Source organism: Colossoma macropomum, unplaced genomic scaffold (genome assembly GCF_904425465.1).
Source record: "Colossoma macropomum unplaced genomic scaffold, Colossoma_macropomum, whole genome shotgun sequence".
Classification (NCBI taxonomy): domain Eukaryota; kingdom Metazoa; phylum Chordata; class Actinopteri; order Characiformes; family Serrasalmidae; genus Colossoma; species Colossoma macropomum.
Genome location: NW_023494790.1, coordinates 12,682,285 through 12,700,093, shown reverse-complemented (window position 1 = coordinate 12,700,093; position 17,809 = coordinate 12,682,285). Strand labels below are relative to the sequence as shown.

The 17,809-nt window shown below is 38.7% G+C and overlaps 3 protein-coding genes across 4 annotated transcripts in view; 2 read left to right on the top strand and 1 right to left on the bottom strand.

Moving 5' to 3' along the window:
* pde6c (phosphodiesterase 6C, cGMP-specific, cone, alpha prime) overlaps nucleotides 1-3,258 on the top strand; it is a 13,568-nt gene extending 10,310 nt beyond the window's left edge. The window contains exon 21 of the mRNA XM_036572176.1: nucleotides 1,463-3,258. Coding sequence (XP_036428069.1) covers nucleotides 1,463-1,503 — 41 coding nt within the window. The 3' untranslated portion in view covers nucleotides 1,504-3,258. The remainder of the gene's footprint in view (nucleotides 1-1,462) is intronic.
* fra10ac1 (FRA10A associated CGG repeat 1) overlaps nucleotides 1-17,809 on the bottom strand; it is a 21,956-nt gene extending 4,147 nt beyond the window's left edge. The window contains exons 1-14 of one of the 2 annotated variants that reach the window (XM_036572172.1): nucleotides 17,725-17,809; nucleotides 16,556-16,632; nucleotides 16,151-16,243; nucleotides 15,195-15,240; nucleotides 14,725-14,801; nucleotides 14,524-14,607; nucleotides 14,346-14,430; nucleotides 14,217-14,262; nucleotides 7,612-7,725; nucleotides 6,761-6,803; nucleotides 6,499-6,638; nucleotides 5,962-6,006; nucleotides 4,241-4,310; nucleotides 4,026-4,105 (exon numbers count right to left, since the gene is read on the bottom strand). In XM_036572172.1, the coding sequence (XP_036428065.1) occupies nucleotides 4,063-4,105; nucleotides 4,241-4,310; nucleotides 5,962-6,006; nucleotides 6,499-6,638; nucleotides 6,761-6,803; nucleotides 7,612-7,725; nucleotides 14,217-14,262; nucleotides 14,346-14,430; nucleotides 14,524-14,607; nucleotides 14,725-14,801; nucleotides 15,195-15,240; nucleotides 16,151-16,243; nucleotides 16,556-16,632; nucleotides 17,725-17,754 (993 nt within the window). In that variant the 5' untranslated portion in view covers nucleotides 17,755-17,809 and the 3' untranslated portion in view covers nucleotides 4,026-4,062. Of the gene's footprint in view, nucleotides 1-2,668; nucleotides 4,106-4,240; nucleotides 4,311-5,961; nucleotides 6,007-6,498; nucleotides 6,639-6,760; nucleotides 6,804-7,611; nucleotides 7,726-14,216; nucleotides 14,263-14,345; nucleotides 14,431-14,523; nucleotides 14,608-14,724; nucleotides 14,802-15,194; nucleotides 15,241-16,150; nucleotides 16,244-16,555; nucleotides 16,633-17,724 lie in introns of those variants that run through there. The other variant, XM_036572171.1, reaches the window with a different exon arrangement.
* lgi1b (leucine-rich, glioma inactivated 1b) overlaps nucleotides 4,249-17,809 on the top strand; it is a 29,661-nt gene continuing 16,100 nt past the window's right edge. Inside the window, exon 1 of the mRNA XM_036572168.1 lies at nucleotides 4,249-4,362. The gene's annotated coding sequence lies outside the window, so the exon portion shown is untranslated. The remainder of the gene's footprint in view (nucleotides 4,363-17,809) is intronic.

Below are 17,809 nucleotides of genomic sequence, written 5' to 3'. Positions count from 1 at the left end.
TGATCTTTGGGCCCTCAGACAGCACTGCATTGAAAACAGACATCATTCTGCAGTGATCACTGCATGGACGCAGGAACACTTCTGAAAACCCAGTGTCTGTGAAAACAGTCCATCACTGCATCCACAAATGCAAGTTAAAACTCTAAATCAGGAAAAAGAAACCACATATAAACAGGATCCAGAAAGCTGCCACCTTCTCTGGGCCTGAGCTCCTTTAGAATGGACTGAGGTGAAGTGGAAAAGTGTCCTGTCATCCGACAAATAAAAATTTGAAATTCGTTTTGGAAATCATGGATGCTGTGTCCTCTGGGCTAAAGACTAGCAGGCTTGTTATCAGTGCACAGTTCAAAAGCCAGTATTCATGATGGTATAGGGGTGCATTAGTGCACATGGCATGGGTGACGTGCACATCTTTGAAGGCACCATTAATGCTGAACGATATATACATGTTTTGGCAACATATGCTGCCATCTAGACAACATCTTTTTCAAGGAAGGCCTTGATTATTTCAGCAAGACAATGTCAAACCACATTCTGCACATATTACAACAGCATGGCTCTGTATTAAAAGAGTACAGGTGCTAAACCGGCCTGCCAGCAGTCCAGATCTGTCACCACTGAAAACATTTGGTGCATTATGAAATGAATATTACAACAAAGGAGACTCTGTACTGTTGAGAAGCTGAAATCCTATATCAACAAGAATGGGAAAACTACAGGAGTTAGTCTCCTCAGTTACCAAACACTTACAGAGTGTTGTTAAAAGAAGAGGTGTTGAAACACAGTGGTAAACATGCCCCCGTCCCAACTTTTTTGGAATATGTTTTTGGCATCAAATCCAAAATGGTCAAATATTTTTCCAAAAGATTCTCAGTTTCAACATTTGATATGTTGTCTTTGTAGTATTTTCCTGTAAAAATACGGTTTACATGATTTGCATATCATTGCATGCTATTTTTATTGACATTCTGCACAGCGTCCCAACTTCTTTGGAAATGGGGTTGTAATAAAATTACTCAAATGTCTAGAAGTAATTAAATAATTAAATAAGAATTAAATAATCTCATAATATTCTTACAGCAGTCTCAAAATGAGAACTATTAGATTTAAGATTTCACCTGCCAAGATATCATGTTTTGCAGTGTAGGGTCCAGAGCCTTTACTAATGAACTCATTTAAAAACGTGCATCGACTGGGCCCAGATTTGCCCAGAATCACTAAATCCGCCCCTGCTTAACCGAACATAAAAGTAGTTTGTTCGCCTGTGTACTAAAATGTCACTAATGCATACCTAGTTAGCTGTGAAACAGTTATATTTTTTAATATTTGTTGAAGCCCTATTTTAACCCTGAGGGGAGCAAATGGACACAAACTAGAACTTGGTGAGCAAACTAGAACTCCAGCGCTAGCTCTAACCATTGCCCTCTTTTTTTCTCTCCTTTGAACTCCTTTTGAACTGAAGATGGGGAAGGAGGGAAGTCCAAAACCTGCACCATATTTTAAAAAGGCAGAGTTGGAGGGAAAGCTTGATCACCCTATCACAAATGACAGCAGGTGGAAAGTGCTCCTTTTTGGACCATGTGACTCTCACCAGCTTCCCCCCCGCCCCTTCTGTCTTTCTGTGACATTCAAGCAAACAGTAATTCCATCCGTCATGGATGAAAGGATGGACTCTATGCACAGCTTCTCTTGTGGAAGCTGTCAGCGCAGAACACCTACAAAACTTGAACAACGCACATGGTCTGATGTTTGTTTTCCTGCTGTATGATTAGTTCCTAAGAGAGAGAGATCGCAGCACTTGCAGTAACTATTGCAAGAAATGTTTAAGGCACTATCGTTTAGCAGGTAAAGGATAATGTTTGGAAGGAAATAATTACTGTCAATGCGATTTACGTTCCATGCGATCCATAAAACTTGATTAATGAGTCTAGAGTTTAGACAGGTTCTGTTACTTACACAGGGAGCAACACAGTGAGAGCCAGTACCAAACAAGGGCAAATTTTATTAGCTAAAATTTATTAATTTATTTAGCCTACCTTGTCTTGCACATTACAGATATATGATGATTGAGACAATATATTTTTGAATCACTGTTAACTGTCTACCTTTTCTACGCTTTTCTCTTTAGAAGTTGAAACTGAAACTGAAAATACAATCTACGCAACTTATTGACTCTAGAATCACTGGTGACTGCATTTTTGCGTGTGACAGTTGCACAGTGTTGTGACCAAATGTTTGACCTTCCACTTTGACTATTTAATGAGACTTAAATGTATGTCAAACATAGTTGTTAAAGTTTTCGTTTAATCGCAACAAATATGACATGGCGTACATATTACATAGAACGTACATTTACGATAGGACATTAAATGTTTACCTAATGGGAAATTTGGAAGTCATTTGGAAGAATCTGTGGTAAATCTGTATGTAAAACCACAAAAAAAGAAATGGGATATTAAAGGGACAATTCTATTAAACTTTTAAGTTTGAAGATTGAGCAAAAGAGAGCAAAGAGTAGGCAATACTAAAGTACTGTAAGAAGGCTGAACTGAACTGAGCTGAAGAGGAAGCTGAGATTCACTGTTTTCTAATGCTTATATAACCTAGGCCCCAGGAGGCTCTCCATGTTCGCCATGAGCTGGAGCACATGCTTAGCAATCAGGTACAGTCTGGTCAAAGGTGGTGAATTTTTTTGTGGCGTATTTGAGGACAAGTGAGACAAAGCAGGTAGATAAAGACTGAAACAGAGTGTCAAAAACAGAAAAAAATGAACGGTAATTCTGGAGAGACACCAACACAAACGTGGTTCTCAGACCACACCTTGCTGGACCTGAAAACAGTGCTTTAATCTCATTGTCCAACACAGTGCTAGAAACCCCTTCATGTTCTGCAATATACACCTGCTACCAACAAGATGGCAAATCAGTGTAGACCTTTAAAGGGTAAATCAATATCAACAGGACATTCTGAAGCTGGAACACTTTCCCTAGAATGGCATTTCCCTTAATCCTATTTAAAGACAGGTCAGACAGAAGGGACTGTGATAAGAATAAAAAAGGTTAATTTCACTGAATGGACACAAATTGTGTACATTCTGTGGTTGTTGTGTATGCAAGCCACTGTGACATGTACTACTGATGTATCATCCTCTTGAGAGACTGTAGAATTACTATCCAGTGTCCTCTTATTTAACGGACTCCATTGGATGTGTAAAATGCTGTAAATCATGAAAACAAATAAATGCATTGTTCAAATGTCTCCCATGTTCTGAAGATGTGCTATCTAGGACTTACCACACTGCAAACTATAGCCATGTTTTCTAGCTGTTCCTGGGTATTTCTGTCAGGTTGTTTATAGGATACACAGAGAACTGGGAATACTTTTAAGCACTGGCCATCCCCATGACTTCTCCATCAGAGGGATTAGTTAACAAAGCTGGATCAGCCGGTGGTAAAGAGGCTCAGGTAATTGGCTAGCAGCCAAGTCAACCGGCAGATTGGTTCAGTCAAAATCTACAGCTCAATTGGTAATCGCAAGAAAATGTAGCTGCCAAATACGAGGAAAGCAGGCTGGTAGGCAGTAAAAAAGTGATCACACATGCTGATTAAATGACTACTAAAGACAAGAGTAATGGGGCAGAACTCTTCTTGGGTGATGGTTGTTCTCTCCACCCAACCATGGACTGTGGGGTATTGGCACAGTGTTTAGTTTGGTGCTCATGAATTCAGTTGAGTCATTGTTTAGATATTTTGTGGGATGTACATTGATTACCTCTACATCTGCTGATGTGAAACGCTTTCTTTGAAACTTCAGTTTCTGTTTGGAATCCTTTTTATCTCCTATGCATACAAATAGTATATGAACATGCCCTTTGAACGTTCCTACCCAAAGCTGTTGAAACTAAATTCCAGGTCAAACAGTCAGAACATAAGAACTAAGCAATGAACAGAAGAGGGAGCTTTTTACTCAAACTGTTCACCGATCTCAGACCAGCAATGAATTCTATACAAAAACTTTGCCGTTACATTTCCAGGTCCAAGTTGTTCTGTGTGCCCAATGTTCTCAGAGAAACATGTCCTCAAAGTACTCGTCAAACTCCTCCTCCCTGGAAGAGAAACAACAGTTTTCTTGGTGATGCTGTGTGCTGTTTACAGTGGAGCACTCAGGAAAAGCTTCCTTCATAAACGTGAATGCCATATGTGGCACTAGACCATTTAAAAGCATTTAACAAGGTGCTCACCGTGACTTCTCCCCCGTAGCAGGAGCTGGGCCTTTCCAGTGCTCGGACTCTGAGGGGCCCTCACCATCCCCTTGAAGAAAACAAAGAGTTGCTTACACAAATCTTCAGACTACCCCAGTAAGGTAAGATTTGATTCGAAGTGATCACAGTGATGCTTTAACAAGTTTAGAACTCATTTATGTCAACCAGGTTTATGCTGGTGCCCTTTTTTCTTGTGTGATAAACGTAATTTTTGTCACCATTGTCAAAATCTTTATGATTTTTGGGAAACGCCAGCTACCCTTTACATTGTGTGAGAATTTAATGATGACTGAGCCCATAGAAATGTTTGAAAATGACTTGGAATAACACATTATATAAATTCATACATTTACGTTACAGGGACATTCTGGTCTAAAACTATGTTATTTGGTGTGTTGTGCAGCATTCTGTACTGCAATACTGAATCCAGTCTCATATAACCACTGGGAATCCCTGCAGTGCTCAATGAATCCTCATTGCTAGCCTAGCCACTATAGATCTATAGACTAATAAATAACCAAGCTACCAATTAATTCATAATTCTTACCATGTTTGACAAACAAGCTTTTTTCTTAATCAAAGTTATGATTCAGTTTATGAACACTTACGTAATACAGTATATCTGGATGTGGAAACTATGAACTTTGGTACTGGATAACACTCTCATCACGAACATGGGAGACTAGGGGTTGACTTCGTGTCCAAACAGAGACCCTGAGCAAGACGACTACTGTTCTTATCTCTCTGAACAAGAGCATCAGCAAACACTGATTAGTGGCTATTAAGGAAGGAATTTTAATACGGCACAGAAAACTGATGTATATTTAGGAATGTGCAGCACTCCAAACCTACTACTAGAAAGAGTTGAAAGCTTTATAGCTGGCATCTCTGAAAAGCAGATTGTCAAGAAAACAAAGTCTTTATTTAGCACAAAATTGATCTTTTTAATGGTTGAGAGTTTAGCTTTTAGCTTCTTGTCCTCCACATCTGACGAGCCATTTCTGTCATTCAAGTAGTCCATTCTCCCCATAGTAATTATGATCTAAAGTTACCACAGTTACAATTGCAATACGATATTTAGCTTCCCTCTGTATTTGCTTGATAGTGGAAAAAAACCCATTTGAAATGGCCTATCCCACCCTAAAGCAGCTGTAGTTTTTCAAGTTCCTTCCACAGTAAAGATGCGTTATCAGAAAGCGGGTTTCTTCATCTTTTAAACAGATAATCTGGCTTTACAGCCTACTGTGGTACCATTGTGTTTAGAAAAAGAGTGTTTCTTTAATAATGTTTTTTTTTCCTTTCCTGCTCCTATAATGTTACAAATTCAAGGTTTTGTTATTATTCAGTTATTTATCTTGCAGTGCATCCTCTAAGAAAAGATGCTGGCTTATGCTTCTTTCAAATCTGTTGCTCATGCAGTTAGGATGCCACCTTAAACATGCTTGGAGGAAATTACTATCCGCTGAAGTTCGTATATGTGACCTAAGAGACAGTCCCAACTGAATACTATCACTCTGAATGGTCTAAGCCCAACCAGTGACTTCACTGTCTGGAATCAAACCTTCCAATGCATCACTTAACAGCCCCACAAATGTATACACTGAGCGGGAGGCAAGACCTGTTCATGTCTTTCCTAAACACATGAAATGATGACCTGTGATTAGTGGCAGTGGGGAAAAAGAAAGACGGGGAGCTCAAACCTTTGTCTGATTCCACAGAATCTTCTGAACTGGAGGAGGAGTATTCTGTAGACAGAGGAAAAAGTGGGTCACATGAACTACTATTGCACAACCGCTTCAAGTTATGGCATAAGCCGTAGACGTTTGTTTGAATTAGCCATGTAACATCTGAACATCATTACAATAACTGTACTTTAAATCTTTCTTTAAATGTCCAAGCACTGGTTGCAACATGTTCAGCTATATGTATCAACGGACCCCCTTTCGCAGACATGACAGAAGACATCATAAGCATAGACTGGTACAGGCATGATTTCGAGCTGTGTTTTTCAGAAAATACATGCAGTTCTTGTATGAATCTGCCTATGCATGCCATCAACAGCGCTCTGCCCTTGAGCGAGGTATTTCATTCCTAGTGTCATAACCATCCATATCATAAACATCAGCCAAACATGCCGGCTTTTATATGGAACATACAGTGGCCTTAAAACAACTGAGCAAAGTTTAAGTCTAAACCACCGGTAAGTGAAAATAAAGTTGTGAACTTGCGTGTCCTGCCTTTTAGTCTCTTTTTGTGTTTGCGTTTCTCCTTGCGTTTATGTTTCTTAGAATGGGATGATGACTTGAATTTCTTTGCCTGCGGCTCATCTCCATCGTCTCTCGGTCTGCGTTTTTTCTGAACTTTGACCTCCTTTCTCCTGGAAGAGAACCAGAAAACAGCTTGAAACGAACATGTAACCAAAAATGTTATAGTGGCCAATGAAAGATATCCGGGACGAGTTAGCGACTGTGATAATGTTTAAAAATCATATGGCCTTACTTGTGGTGATAGTTCAGTTTGAAGGAGCATTCCGGACAGAGACCTATAGTACAGAACAAAAGAGTGAGACTGATTTAAAATAATGCCTAATTGTAGTGCTTAGTTTTTGTCAAATTTTGTAAATTGAGTGCATTATTAACTTCAAATGATAGTCTTTTGATGTGTGTGGTCACACTGTTCAGATTGGATATAGCTTTTCTGTTGTATGATCAAGGTTTATAGGGATAAAGATTAGATTGATAGGCTAGCAGAAAGTTAATGCTACTATTTAGCGTCTATTTGTTTCTCTTTATTATAGTTGTTTGAGGCAGCATATTACCAGGCTTTCTATTTCCCATAATGTCTGTATAAATGGCAAGTATGATAAACATTCTGGCAAATCTCTTAGGGTACATTCAACCACGATTCAGGAGTGGGTTATGTAGGCTTAGTTTAGCAAGTTTGTAGCATTAAAACAATTATACTTAGTCTACCAATCAGATGTTTACAACACTGATTACATACAAACAAAAAAATTAAAATGAATAAAACTACATTTTGGTATTTTCACTAAAACTTACTTGCGCACTATAATTTCTCATTTGACTGAAAGAAATGCATTTGTGGGAGGAGCATCAACCTGTCAATTATGATACAACACATGACTAGCAGACCTTCAATTCTTATTCATTACTGTCAGTACTGCCTACAAGCAAGATTTATAAAAGGTGGTGGTCAGTGAACATGAACAGCGATGGACACGGATGGTCCTTCCTTAAGTCTGTGGTAATTAGATTAGCTCCACTCTGGGGCCAGAAAAGAGAGAGGGAGAGGATTAATAGCAGTGGAGCTTAGGTGGGTGCCTAGCTTACGCAGTTTGACCAGAGCGTTCCTCTTCTCGCCTTGCTCCACATAGGCAAAGTTCACCTCCCAACTCTTCAAACCTTCCTGCTTCTCACAGCGCTTGTTCCCACAAAGAAACTGGCCTGCCACACATCACAGGGATAAAACAGTGATACAAGAGAGTGTTAGAACTGTGGGCAGCATGAAGAAAATATGGAACCTTATATCAGGAAAAGCAATGTGCAATAAGGACACAAAGCAACAAAGAGAGGAGCTTCGATGATAATGGTATAGTTCACATATGCAGCCATTTTGGTGCCCATGGTTGTTTGTCATGTCCACAAAATTTTGGTCAAAAATTAATTCATAATTTCTATTATATTGTTATTATATTACTAACAAACACAATTGTTTTAAACAAAAACAAAGTTTTGGAACTCAAGACCTAGTTGGATTTGCCATTAAAAGGGAACATGCCCCTTTACATGTGGGGATGTTGAGAGCCTTGAGGCTGTAGCTTCAACATTACCAAAAAACAGTCACTAAACTAGACTAGTTAGTTAAGGTAAACTTAATTATAATTCTAAGTGCTCACATTAGCAATGTAGACTCATAAAAGTGCTGCATTCAATGCAATATGTAGCTCATCTAATACCCAATATTAGATAAAATTAACAGATTATAAGCTATTAAAGGCTATATCAATTTAATAAAAGCTCTTTTCGATGCAAAAATATTGTGTAGACATCAGGTTTAAGATAAAGCACCAAAGAGAAACAGAGCGCTCCCTTCAGCTGTCCCCTGGCTTGGCCTTTTACCCCAGGACCAGCAACAAGCTGGCTTTAGCTCGAGTTGGCTTAAAAAGGGATCCTCCAGATTGCCGCCTGGGGGAAAGTGCGTCATCAGGGAGAGCACCACTGCCAGGCTTTCCTCACAGCACGCCGTCTGGGTCAGCTTTAGGCTCACCTTACCGGTGTCCTGCTCTAAATGGCGGACAGAATTTTTGTCATGCACAACCACTGAAGTTAGCAAAAACGGATCTTATTTTGTTGCTCACTACCACATTATGCCAACTATTTTAAGGTGTTCGACCTTTAGATCCAAGGTACACAGGAAAATATTTTGACAAGACACACGTGACCAACAGAGGCACGTTCAGGCAAGGCTGAAACAGCTGAATGGAGCCAGCAGGTCTGAACAGAGTTGGTGTGCATCAGCTTTGAAGTGTGGAACGTGATTACACACCGATAAATCCAACAGAAGTTATCTAAGCTTGTCTTCTGTTGACATTTTACTAAACTTTGATCCAACTAATTCCAAGTCACCATGTGCACAACGCTCCATTTAAATGGACTAGGCCTTTATTTTCGGTGACATCCACAAGTCAGCCTTAGGAGTCGTTAAATGATTCTAAGGGAGTGAGAGTGAGCTGGCCATTATCCTCACCTTGCCCACACAAATTAATGCACTGGCTAATTATCTAGTCTCCGCTGTGACGTACTTGTGACTTAGGGAATCTCCGATTAGGCTCACGTGAGCCGTGTTCAAGTCGCTAAGGCCTGTGAATCCAGCAAAAAGCATCTTTAGATAAATGTAAAAATACATCGGGGTAAACCCTCATTAGGCCATGCCCCTTATCCTCATGTTTACAGGTTTACAAGAGAAGGAATGTCACAGTTGTCAGCTTAAAAAAGTGGGTGTATAAAATGCATCAGAGCATTGTGGATGTGAACGTGGTGATTCAACCGCATCAATTTTGGAATGTTAAAAGTCCAAAACAGCCTGGCAGATTGTTTTAGTGTCTATATTCCACTGCTGGGTAAATATTTGTCCAGTCATGTAATTCAGTGCATTTTAAAAATAACCTAATCAAATAATGGTAAAATTTGAGGTTTTGTAACGTACTATATTATGTCGTAAGGAATTGTAATCGATTTATATCCTCAATGAGAAGCACTGACCGATGAGTACATCAAGTTTTATTCCATGCTGGTTGATATCTGTGATCACTATGTGGACTAAGTGTTCCTTTTTTCTTTTTGGTGTGTGCTTGTGCCATGTCAGCTTGCCCTTGTTTAATGAAGCTCATGATGGCTGATGGCAGATGGTGCTGCTCAGAAATCTGTGTGCAGGTGTCTCACACACACGCAAGGGTGGCTGCTTACAGCAAATCCAGCACATAAGCTAAAGAGCTTAAAAACTTTTTAAAACTATGTTTAAAGTGATTTAGCCATCCCTTGACCCAAACTAGTATAAGACTGTGAATTACAAAGACAGGAGTAGTTGAGGTTTGTTTAAGGACACAGTGGAAGTAGTTCTATATTATAAGCAACTGGAGCATGCAAGTCATAAAACGTTTCCAAAGTTATACAGGACCAAAGGTTAAATATCAGTAAGACAATATGTCAATAAGACAAATTTCAGACGTTGATCCCATTATGTTCAAACTGCCAGTAACCAATTCCAGAAATAATGCAGTTTAATATGCTTACTTTCTGTTACTGGAAAGGAGATTCCATAAATGCACGAAATCTCCAGAAAACTATCAAGTAAGCTACAAAAAAATTTGAAAAGAATCTCCTATAGAGCAACAGTACAACAGTACTTCAAATGCCAGTTAGTCATGAAATAAAAAAAATGTTTTTCCACACCTGGACAAAGCTGAGACTTCAACTCTACCACCATCTAGTGGCGTAGATTATAACTAGGCTGGTAATTTGTTATTCTCATAGGGCTCAAAAACAAAAAAAGCATGAATACATTTGTTTGCAGGTTGGGGGTGCACATGGAAATATTTGTTTCATGGGAAACAAAATGTTAACTTACTTAAATAATTAAAAGGTTTATGGAATAACAAACTGCACATACTGTGCAAAAGTCATAGAGAGCTAAGCATGTTATTTAAAGTCATTCATCTTGGCAGTAAGTGTGCTTGTTCTCGTAAAAACACCATTAGAATTAATGCAAATAATCATAAATACAATAAATACAATTTAAATAGAATTTTCTAAAGTGCCTAAGACTTTCACACTGTACTGTATTTTCTCTGCTTTGATGTGATTTATGTTTTTGTTGGTATATACACAGCTTATAAACTAAATGTAAAAATGACTTTCCCCAAACAGCCTGAAAACATCAGATCGTTCTCAGGTTATTGTGTGAATGATAAATGAGTATTTTAATGTATTCTGCAGAAGCTTTAGCAAGAGCACTTAAAACCATTATTTACATACGATATATAATCAGTATTCTGAGAAAGGAAATATAGTGGAAAACACTGATGGACAAAAACGCATTGCTACCCTAAACACACAAAAATGTGTTCTCTTTTTTAGGGTCTTACTAAAAGATGAAATGAGAGTTGAATACAGGAGAATACAGCATCGCTGCATTAGTTATATATTAGCTACTGTTAGCTTTTCGCCATCTTGTTGTATGCCCTGTGGAAGCCTAAGGAAGGTGATTTGTGCACCACTGCTTACTTAAGAAGAAAACCAGAGGTGCATGACAGTTTGCATCTGATATATTATTCGGCCAGTGAATGGGAAAATCTAATCATTATTATTGGCATGATTGAAATGATGCATGATTGATAATTTAGCCCATAATTTAGAGCCCTAATTAGTGTAGTCACTACTGTAAGGAATTTTAATTTCTTTCAACACAGCACAAATGGCACATAGTGAATAACATCACCAAGGAGTATGCAAACACATATATGCGTACACACAGCTATTCTAATAAGAGGTAAGTCATGTCTGATTTAACAATGTCATGGTTTGTAAAATTAATACGTTTTAACTATTGTTATTATTAATATTTAACTATATTATTATAGTAGTAGTAGTAGTAGTATCAATATAGTGTGAAAATGCAAAAATATGTAAATGAGGGACTATGTGTATCTTAGGAAACACAACCTCTAAAGCAAACTATTAAAAAAAATAAAGTTTTTCTGCAAATGTTAATGCACAAATGTTACTTTATATTTAATCATCTTAAACAAAATAAATAAATAAAAAATAAACAAAAAAAAACTAACTTGAAATTTTGCATGTGCAAAAGTCTGGACACTCTTCCTACTGTAAAGTCTCAAAAAATTAACTTGTTACACCTTAACTGAATAATTACAAGGCATAATAAATTCTTCAGTGAGTCTTCAAACCTTGTGCTAACACTCAACAACCATGGGCTCCTCTAAAAAGCTGGCTAAGGATCTGAAAGTGAAGCTAATTGGTGAAAAAACAGGGAAAGGCTATGAAATGAAAATAAAATGCTTCCAGCTCGCAACTTTCACTGTTTGAGATGTCAGAAAGGTGGAACTGTGTAACTCAAGGCAAGATCTATGAAAGAACTTATTACTGTGTAATGTGTTCAGTGCTGTGTTGTACATTATTATATGCAGTATTGTGTGTGCATGTGCTGTGATTGTATTTAGAACATTCTGTTCTGCAGGTCATGTCTGTCACACCTGTGACACACTTGTCATGAATAGGTTGGGCCTAATCTTGGCATCAGTCCTGCACACAAGAAATAAACTTTAATTCTCCAGACATATGGCTAGGTCCCTGGCTTGTGACGGGTTTGGATTCTTCATCTGGAAGAGCAAAAAAATGTGCAGACAGAACTGCGTATATGCTGGCCAGAAAGGCAAACGACATATAACAGCGAAGGACCGGCAGGAGGGTTTCGATGACATAAAAGTAGTGGTGCACGCAGTGCTACACAGTAGAACTGTGCATGAACATGATCTGGATGGAAAAGTAATCAGAAGGAAACCTTGCATGTGGCCTCACCACAAAAGTCAACATCTGAAGTAGACAAAACAACATCTACATAAGCCACAGGCATTTTGGAAACAAGTGGTGAAGTGGTGAAGTAAAAATCGAACTCTTTGGCCACAATTGCCACAGGTTTGTTGGGAGAAAAATAAGCAAAACATCTGATCAAAAGAGAACATCTTGCCAAATGTTAAGCATGAGGATTCCACTAAATATCAGCAAATTCTGGAAGCAAATGTAATGCAGTCAATCAAGAAACCGAAGCTGAAATAACAGGACAATAACTCTAAATATATCTCTGAAATCCACCATAAACTCCTTCAAGAAATGCAAGTTGAAGCTTTTGCACTTGCCCTTACAGCCCCCTTACTTGAACATCACTGAAAATCTGTGGGTAAATCTTCAACACACTGTGCATGTAAGATGGCCCAAGAAAATCACAGAACTAGAAGCATCTGCAAAGAAGAGTGGGTGATAAAATTCCTAAAACAAGAACAGAAAGATTTCTAGCTGGCTACAAAAAGCTCTTGCAAGCTGTGGTATCTGCCAAAGAGGGTGTCACCAAGTACTGACTTAGTAGCGTGTACAAAAGTTTGCGCATGCCACAATTACACAATTCTTAATCTCCCTTGCAGAACTGTTTTAATTCGACTACAGTAGAGGGTTTTTGAGCATAACTGCCCGTTTAAGGTCTTGTCACAGAATCTCAGTGGGATTCGAGTCAGGACTTTGACTTGGCCACTTCAAAACCTTAATTTTGTTTCTTCTGAGCCATTCAAAGATGGACTTGCTTGTGTGCTTCGGATCATTGTCCTGCCACATAACCCAAACGTGCTTGAACTTTAGGTCACAAACTGACTGGGGTGGACATTCACCTTCAGAATTTTCTGATAGAGAGCAGAATTCATGGTTCCATCAATTATGACAGGTTGTCCAGATCCACCACGTTTCACTGTTGGTATGATGTTCTTATAGTGGAATGCAGTGGTAGCTTAACACCAGATGTAACAGGACTCATGTCTTCCAAAAAGTTCCACTTTTGACTCATCAGTCCACAAAATATTATCCAAAAAGGCTTGGGGGTCACCTAGATGTTTTTTGGCAAATGTGAGACTAGGCTTTGTGTTCTTTTGGTCAGCAGTGGGTTGTGCCTTGCAACTCTCTCATAGATGCCATTTTTGCCCAGTGTCATTTTTATTGTGGAATCGTGTACACTGACTGTAACTGAGGCAAGCCTGGCCTGCAGTTGTTTAGATGCTTGTCTGGGTTGTTTTGTGACCTCCTGGATGAGTTGTCCATGAGCTCTTGGTGACATTTTGGAAGGCCAGCCACTCCTGGGAAGGTTCACTACTGTTCAGAGTTTTATCCATTTGTGGATTATGGCTCTCGCTGTGGCTCGCTGGATTCCCAGAGCCTTAGCAATGGCTTTGCAACGCTTTCCAGACTGATAGATTTCAACGACACAATTTCACATCTGTTTTTGAATCTCTTTAGTGTGTGGTATCATGTGCTGTTTTTTGAGACCTTCTAACCTGATTCACATTGCCAGATAGGTTCTATTTAAGTAATGTTTAGATTCAGCAGGTCTGTCAGTAATCATGCCTGGGTGTGGCTAGTGAAACTGAACCCAGTAGTCAATTGAATTTGGTTAACTGGTTTACTTAGTAGCTTTCAATGGGTTTAGTAGGTTTCAATGGACTCATGAGTGATTTCATAGCTAACAGCAGTGTTGACATTAAATATATTAAACTAGAACCAATAAACAGAATCAAACTGCATCCATCTGTGCCCTGCTCAGGTAAGGATGGTGGCAGTATCTCGGGTGTGCTTTATGAGGAAAAAAACATACTGACCTTTTCCTGATATTACTTCATTTTCAATACGCCATCTAAATCCAAACTACAAGGGAGAAAATTGAAAATGTTATAAATGTTTTGTATATCTATAATATAGACAGTGATTTGGGCAAAGAAGACACATACCTTATTTTCTTTGTATCTGCTGAGGTCCGCAATACAGTACTCTTTGAAGAGCTTATCATAATACTTTTTTGCAAGCTCTTTTTCCCTACAAAAAGTATCATTGTTATACTTGTCAAATGCATGAAAAGGCAATTTAAATATAAATTAACTTGATTATATGAAGGTTATTGAAATTTACCATGTCATATCCTCCTCATCCTCATCTTTCCAGAGAAAGCGATGGTTTTCTCTCACCACATCCAGATCAGTCTTATCTGAAGCCCTGCATACAGTTCGCACTAAGCTGATTCATTACAAACAGGCTTATCTTACATCAAGTTGTGTAAACTCAAGTGAAAGAAGGCTTCTGTCAGAACAGTTAACAGAACAACCTACTCACAAGGATCTTTTGAAGTCTTCCAGCTTTCCTCCATAGTACAGAATGTAATCACTGACAAACTTCTTATGTCTATCAAACTGAAGATGTGGCATCAAGGATTAAAGACTCTGCAAAAACTGTATGCAATAATTACACAGCCTTGGGGTCATATGCATCAATCACCTTACACTATGAAAACTGATGCAGGTTAACCTAATTGTTAGCAATTGTAAGTCAACACTCCACAACCACAACACAGTTAACATGGGCCCTGACCTAATACTGAATGAATGCATCATTTTAGCAAACAAGTCTACGTGAACACTTTCCTTAACAGGACTATTGCCTTAAGAACACTGAATCATTAAATTATTAAGCTGTATAAACACCTTGTCTGCCTTCTACATGGGAAATGGCTGCATAAAACAAAAATGAATCAGAGAGGCACTGAGAATGTTTTGTTGAACCATCAGTGTTAGCTCCAAGGATACAGCATTCATTGATATGAGATGATGTCGTCGGTTCCTGGCCTCCTCTCTGTGATGAGATATAAAACACCCTTAGCATGGAGCAGGGTAACATAATTAAAGAAATTCACAAAATTCTGCAAATGTGGTTGCTCAGCCATGACATCAACAGTTTGATTCTCTAGTTTTGCTACAAGGCTAATATAGCTAACAAATTAAAATAATTGTTTTAATTCAGCTACACTGAAGGGTTTTTGAGCATAAACTGCCCCAGCATCTCAGTGGGATTCAAGTCAGGACTTTGGCTTGGCCACTAAAAAAACTTAAATTTTGTTTCTTCTGTGCCATTCAGAGATGGACTTGCTTGTGTGCTTCGGATCACTGTCCTGCCGCATACCCCAACTGTGCTTGAGCTTTAGGTCACAAACTGACAGGCGGACATTCACCTTCAGTTTTTTTTGATAGAGAGCAGAATTTATGGTTCCATCAATTATGACAAGTCGTCCATGTCCTGCAGAAACAAAGCAGCCCCAGACCATCACACTACCACCACCATGTTTGACTGTTGGTATGATCTTCTTATGGTGGAATGCGATGGTAGCTTTACGTCAAATGTACAGGGTCCATGTCTTCCAGAAAGTTCCACCTTTGACTTATCGGTCCACAGAATATTATCCAAAAAGTCTTGGGGGTGATGTAGATGTTTTTGGCAAATGTAAGACTAGCATTCGTGTTCTTTTTGGTCAGCAGTGGTTTGTGCCTTGCAACTCTCCCATGGACAATATTTTTGCCCAATGTCTTTCTTATTGTGGAATCGTGTACATTGACCGTAACCTAGGCAAGTGAGGCTTTTGAATGAAAGCTTTTAGCCACCAGTTCACATCATGTGAACTGCATGTCTAAATAATCATACGCTTATCTATAAACGTGTCAAGTTGTTATTTCAAACAGAAATACACACTCTATTATTCTGCTTATACCTGTCCCATTCATCAGCAGCCACATTTCTATGTGCGACCTTCGTGTGTTTTCCTCGCTGGAATGGCTTCTGCAACAGCTCGTCTTCATATTTTCTGTAATACAAAAAAAAAATGCATCAGTGTAATTTTTGTACCAGTTGACATTTCTAAGGCATAGGAAACCGTTGTGTGTGATATGGATAGTCACACCTGGGCTGCTTGCTGTTTTCTGAAATTCATGCAAATTTGTGCTGCAGGTACTATTCCAATCTACCTACTTACAGAAAATGACTGCAAATAAGTTATCCCCTTTCAGCCCAAGTCTGATTTGTTTTGAACAGGTATTTGAATGTGATGGCCCAGCCATGATTAGTTCTTGCATACTGTTCCACACCAAAATATATAAAAGAAAAACAAAAATCTCACCTGTTTTGTCCATGTTGTGATCCTCCTCCACCTTCATCATCACTGAAATCTGAGTCATATCCACCACTTCCATGTACCTACAGAACAATACAATTAGAGCACATTACAACTAGTGAAACAGTAATAGAACAATAAGTGCATTTCTTATAAAGAATAACATTATAAACATTTCAATCCAAGTACTAGAATTAGAACAGAATCAGTTTAAACTAAAAGGAATACAGCACTCATTTATATGAGATGATGGCATCAGTTTGTGCCCTTCTTTCTGTGATAGATGTTAATGAACTAATCAGGATTCTTTTGTGTCTCAGTTCACTCTAAGATCAGATAGAGTCAGTGAGCTGCAAGGATAAAAAACTTGCAAAGACCTCAAATGTTTTGTCATCTTTGTAGAGACATCTTAACTATATCAAGCTACTAAAAGCTCACATCAGCACAAGAAATCCAACACAGACTGACAAGGCCTGCAGTAACACTGTATCTGTACACTATGAAGGTCAACATAAAACGTAAAACCCAAACATACACCATATGATCAAAATATTACAATATTAGGACTTAACTAAAATTAGCCAGCCGCAAATTGAATGTTGCATCAGCAAATAATCCACAAGATTACAATGTTGGTGCAACTTAATAGCTTTGAATTCGCTAAAGCTGAGTCTGAGTCAATGTCCATACTCAGCAAAACAAAAGGAGTTCTACGCACAACATAAAGGAACATATGAAGGGCTCTAGGAGGTTCTGACAGCATATTGACAACGCTGCCATTTCGTTGTTAAGCTACAGCTTCCTAGAACGCTGCCAGATAACGTTCTCACAACTTCCTGAGGAATCACATTTCGACGTTGTGACAACGTTGGGACACCAAAACAATAGGTTGTCACAATGTTGTCACAACATAACCGTGTTTGCTGGGTAAGATAAATGTAGCCTCGAAGCCCAAAGAGTTTGAGGCGTGACAACCCTTAGACTTGGACAAATTCAATGCAAGCTTACACTACAGAAACACAGGACACAGGAGGAAGGGTGAAACCTGCACTTTAAACCTTATTCAAAAGTCAAACATTGAAGTAGAAGCATATTCTTGGTACGAACAATTCGAACATTATATTATTATATTATTTCCGACAACAGAATCGTTTTAAATGAGATATTATAACCACCTTCTGCAGATTGAATTCGCTCTGGTTCATTGTGCCTCGTCTATGTTTACGCGACGCCAGACCACCTTGTTCGCGCGCGCAAAAT